Source organism: Olea europaea, chromosome 7 (assembly GCF_002742605.1).
Source record: "Olea europaea var. sylvestris chromosome 7, O_europaea_v1, whole genome shotgun sequence".
In the NCBI taxonomy this organism is placed as follows: Eukaryota; Viridiplantae; Streptophyta; class Magnoliopsida; order Lamiales; family Oleaceae; genus Olea; species Olea europaea.
This window is the reverse complement of record NC_036243.1, coordinates 1,827,384-1,831,348: the sequence shown is the minus strand read 5'-3', so window position 1 is coordinate 1,831,348 and position 3,965 is coordinate 1,827,384. Positions and strand designations below refer to the sequence as shown.

Sequence of the window (3,965 nt, the reverse complement as noted above, 5' to 3'; positions counted from 1 at the left end):
TTATTCATTTATTACTTGCAAATAACTTCTAAGATTAGCTCAACGATATTCAAGTATGTCCACTACTAAGTTTTACAACTAATTGTACACGCAATAACATAGATATAATTTGTAGCTGTAAATTATTGGTAATAATAGATAAAGTGTGCAAAGGTGAATCATTGATTGCTATCATGTGATTTACTTACAAGTTGATATGATTTATCTACTCGTTCTTGTCACCCTTGCATTAGTCTTTCTTTAGTGACTTCTATTTTACTTAAATAATTTGTACGGATCTTGGTGTAAATTCATTGTCACAAAGTGGTAGTATTACGAGAGACATAAATTAATTATTGAAGCCTTTGAAATTTAACTTTTAAATGGATGTCATAACTATTTGGCTACTAATGTCTATTAATCGATAAATTTGATAATGGCCCCACAAATGTAATTATATATGTATAATATGTAAGAGTCTTTTAATCAATGATAATAAATTAGGACTTTTGGCACGTTGACTTTTTTGGGCAGCTTTGAACATCTCCACTTTCCATTCTAAAAGCAAATTGCTAAGAATTTCGGGTAAGTAAACCTCCACTTGTCTTCATGACACGCAATATTATTAAATGTATGAACATGTTACATAAATTTGCTCTTATGTGATATGATGTTTAATTATTCGTTTTGTGACATGAATGTTTCGTGCCTACTCATGCACGTCAATGTATCTATAAGCATACATAAAGTTTCGACAAATAAAATGTTTCCAAATGTCATGACTCAATGAATGTTTAAAAATATGTATCCCTAATGTTTTTGTTACGAGATATATGTTTATGCCATGAAGGTGTGAGTGAGAAATGGGGCGTGGAACCGGTGCACCCGACCAATGTTCAATGATGAATAATGAATGATGAATGTTCAATGTCAATATTAATATTAATCGCTTTGCGGTACTATCGGTAGAATTCGATCGAATTCCAAATAACATGGCTCGCTGCATTATGACTGGCTATAGACGATACATTAAGTGAGCTCACGACGTTAATGTTTTTAAAGAAATGAAAGAATGGGGATATATATTGATAAATGTCATTCGTTTTAAAGTAATGCATATGCATATCATCAGCATGCATCGTGTGCATAGGGTTTGCTTACTGGGCGTTAGCTCATCCCACGTTATCTCTCCCCATTTTCAAATGATGAGGGCAGCCCATGATTAGAGATGACCGCTTGTGGTATCACAGACTCAGTACCAATATAGCTTATATTTGATTTCGCTTTGAAATGAACTTAAGTTTTAATTTAATCGTCTTATATTTTATTAAGTACAAATATATATATATATATATATATATATTTTATTTATTTATTTATTTATTTATTTATTTAAATGAAGTCATTGATGATTATTATGTTGAAGAAAAATTTAACCGTTTTCGCATTTTTGATTTCAAGAGAATGTTAAATGATAATATCTCGAAAATTAAGTATTTAATTTTGGGGGTGTTACAGTGATTGTGATAAACTATTGGGTTGATCTTGTGATCAAGTATTGGTGGTGGATCGGGATCGATGGTGGGTTGTTTGGTGTATATGACTAACGATTTGGTTCTTTGTGACTAATTATTAGAATGAATGTTTAAAACTTTATTTAATATTTTAGCCCTGTTTGGGCTCCATTTTAATTTAATGTATTCTTCTCTTTATATATTTTCAAGCACACAATTTTCAATAAAATAATATTATATGTATATTAAAAAAAAATTCTTACTTTTTTAACCAATTGTTAGCCAAAAAATTACTATTCCTTTTTTTTTTCCCGAAAATATTATTAAAATGGAATCAAAAGAAGGGCTTTGTTTCCACACTTTATTGATAAGATAACAATGACTTGAAATTAAAAATAGACTAATTTATAAACACACTACTCAACGTTTGTACCAGAACTTTCACCTTCATGGACTAATTTAGAAACAAACTCCTCAATGTTTGTATCAGAGCTTCCCCCTTTATCAACTGCTTCTCTAGCCAATTCCTTCCATTTGGTAGCATTTTTCTTGATCTGTTTCCCTGTCTCGCCTTCCATAACTTGCTTCGTGCAGTAACAAATCGTGTCTCGACTAACCATCCCATTCTCATCTGGAGGCGCTCGAATTCCCATCTTCCAAACATCCATCACGTACTTCGCGTTCGTGCTTTGGTCGGTCCATTGTGGCATTGCCACCATTGGGACTCCCAAACTCAATGCCTCCAAGGTAGAATTCCACCCACAATGTGTGCCAAAACAACCTACTGAATTATGTGCCAAAACATCCAACTGAGGACACCAAGACAGTATTAGGCCTTTCTCACAAGTCTCTTCTGCAAAATCTTTAGGAAGTTTTGATTCTTCTGATGCTCTAACAATCCACAAAAAGTACATATTGCTTAGTTTCAAGCCCCATGCCAATTCTTCCATTTGCTCTTTTCCTAACTCAGCCAAGCTTCCAAATGAAACATAAATCACTGAGTCAGATTCTCTTTTATCGAGCCATTCCATGCAGGCACCAGTGATTGGCTTGTAGACATTAATACCGTATTCTCTGTCATCTTCAATTCGCTTGTCTAAGTACATCGATGGTACGGCCGGTCCAATTGCCTTCACTGGTGAAAACTTTGCCATCCAATCAATCACCTAAGTAGCAAGAATCTATATTAAACTTCATTCTATGTGTTTAATCATGATAACTTAATTACGTTAGCAAATGGATGTAGTTCTCATATTGAGAGCGAATCAGTGTAAATATCTGCATACTTTGCTCGTTTCTGATTATATCGTCGTCAAAAGAGAAGCAGAGGCATATCCAAATTGAAACAAAATATTCAAAATGATGTGTAAGTAGTTTTACCTCTTCCTCCAATTTGTGGAAGGTGTTGAAAAGTAGCCAGTCTGCCTTTTCAATACTTTGGAACTGATTGACAACCATATCCTTTAGAGGAGGGTATGATCCGTGAACATAAAGAAAAGAAGGCATATCTGAGGGCTTCAATGGAGGCAATCCTGGAATCGAAATTTCACTCTCTGAAAGTGGAAGTTTCACATCCCCTTTGTACACATGGTAGTAAATCTGGTCCACAGCACAAGATTGTGTGAAAAAAGCAGCACCAACCAATCCCAATGTCTTGGCTACATCAAGACTCCATGGAATAAACGCGTCGTAAACTATACAATCAAGGGCGCAGCGCGAGTTCTTAAGCCTTTTGATAAGTTCTTCCAGAGTTTCTGTCCCAACTTTGCGAAAACGAGCCAAATATTCATCATCGTTCTTTGCTGCAGAAAGCCCACCTTCATCGTATCCATCAGAAATCGTTTCAACAGAAACAGAACCAGAAAAATCTTGCATAGTCTTGAATATATGTTTTGTTGCAGCTAGTGTGATTTTGACTCCTTTATGCCTCAAACGCTTAGCGAATTGGAGCATAGGATTAATGTGACCTTGACTCGGAAATGGCAAGATTAAGCAATGAGCTTTGTATTCTTCTGTTCTTTTCTCCATTCTAAGGCTAATTGAATTTGAGGACTTAGTGTTCTATGCAAGTTCTCTTTCTATATAAAGAGAGGATAAACAAAAACTTGTGGGATTTGTGATTTTGGATGGTCGCAAGTCCCTTCAAGGAATGTCATTATCATCTGATGCTAGTGTCAAACGACACACTGGCGATTGATAATTGAAATTTCCATCTCTTGTTCGTGTATTTCTTTTACAGGGGGTAGGAGAGAATTATACTAAGCATGTGTCTCACAACCATTTTTACAATTTTCATTTTTTTTTTCAGGCTCTCATTTTTCTACCACATATTCTTACAATAAAATATTCTACATATAAATTAAATTTTTTTTCTTAATTTTGAAAAACAAATTTTCCAAAAAAATCACTATTCAAAAACTCTTACCCCCCCCCCCCCCCCCCCCCCCACACACCCCAAACTTTTTTTTCTCA

At 34.6% G+C, this 3,965-nt stretch overlaps 1 protein-coding gene across 1 annotated transcript; it reads right to left on the bottom strand.

The window, feature by feature from the left end:
- Nucleotides 1–1,882: 1,882 nt before the first annotated feature.
- Nucleotides 1,883–3,602, bottom strand: LOC111396661 (UDP-glycosyltransferase 74F2-like). The gene is made up of 2 exons (XM_023023109.1): nt 2,874–3,602; nt 1,883–2,659 (listed from the first exon to the last, which is right to left on the bottom strand). Exons 1-2 carry the CDS (start codon nt 3,519–3,521, stop codon nt 1,910–1,912), a joined length of 1,398 nt encoding a protein of 465 aa, XP_022878877.1. The 5' UTR covers nt 3,522–3,602; the 3' UTR covers nt 1,883–1,909.
- Between the last annotated feature and the right edge of the window lie 363 nt (nt 3,603–3,965).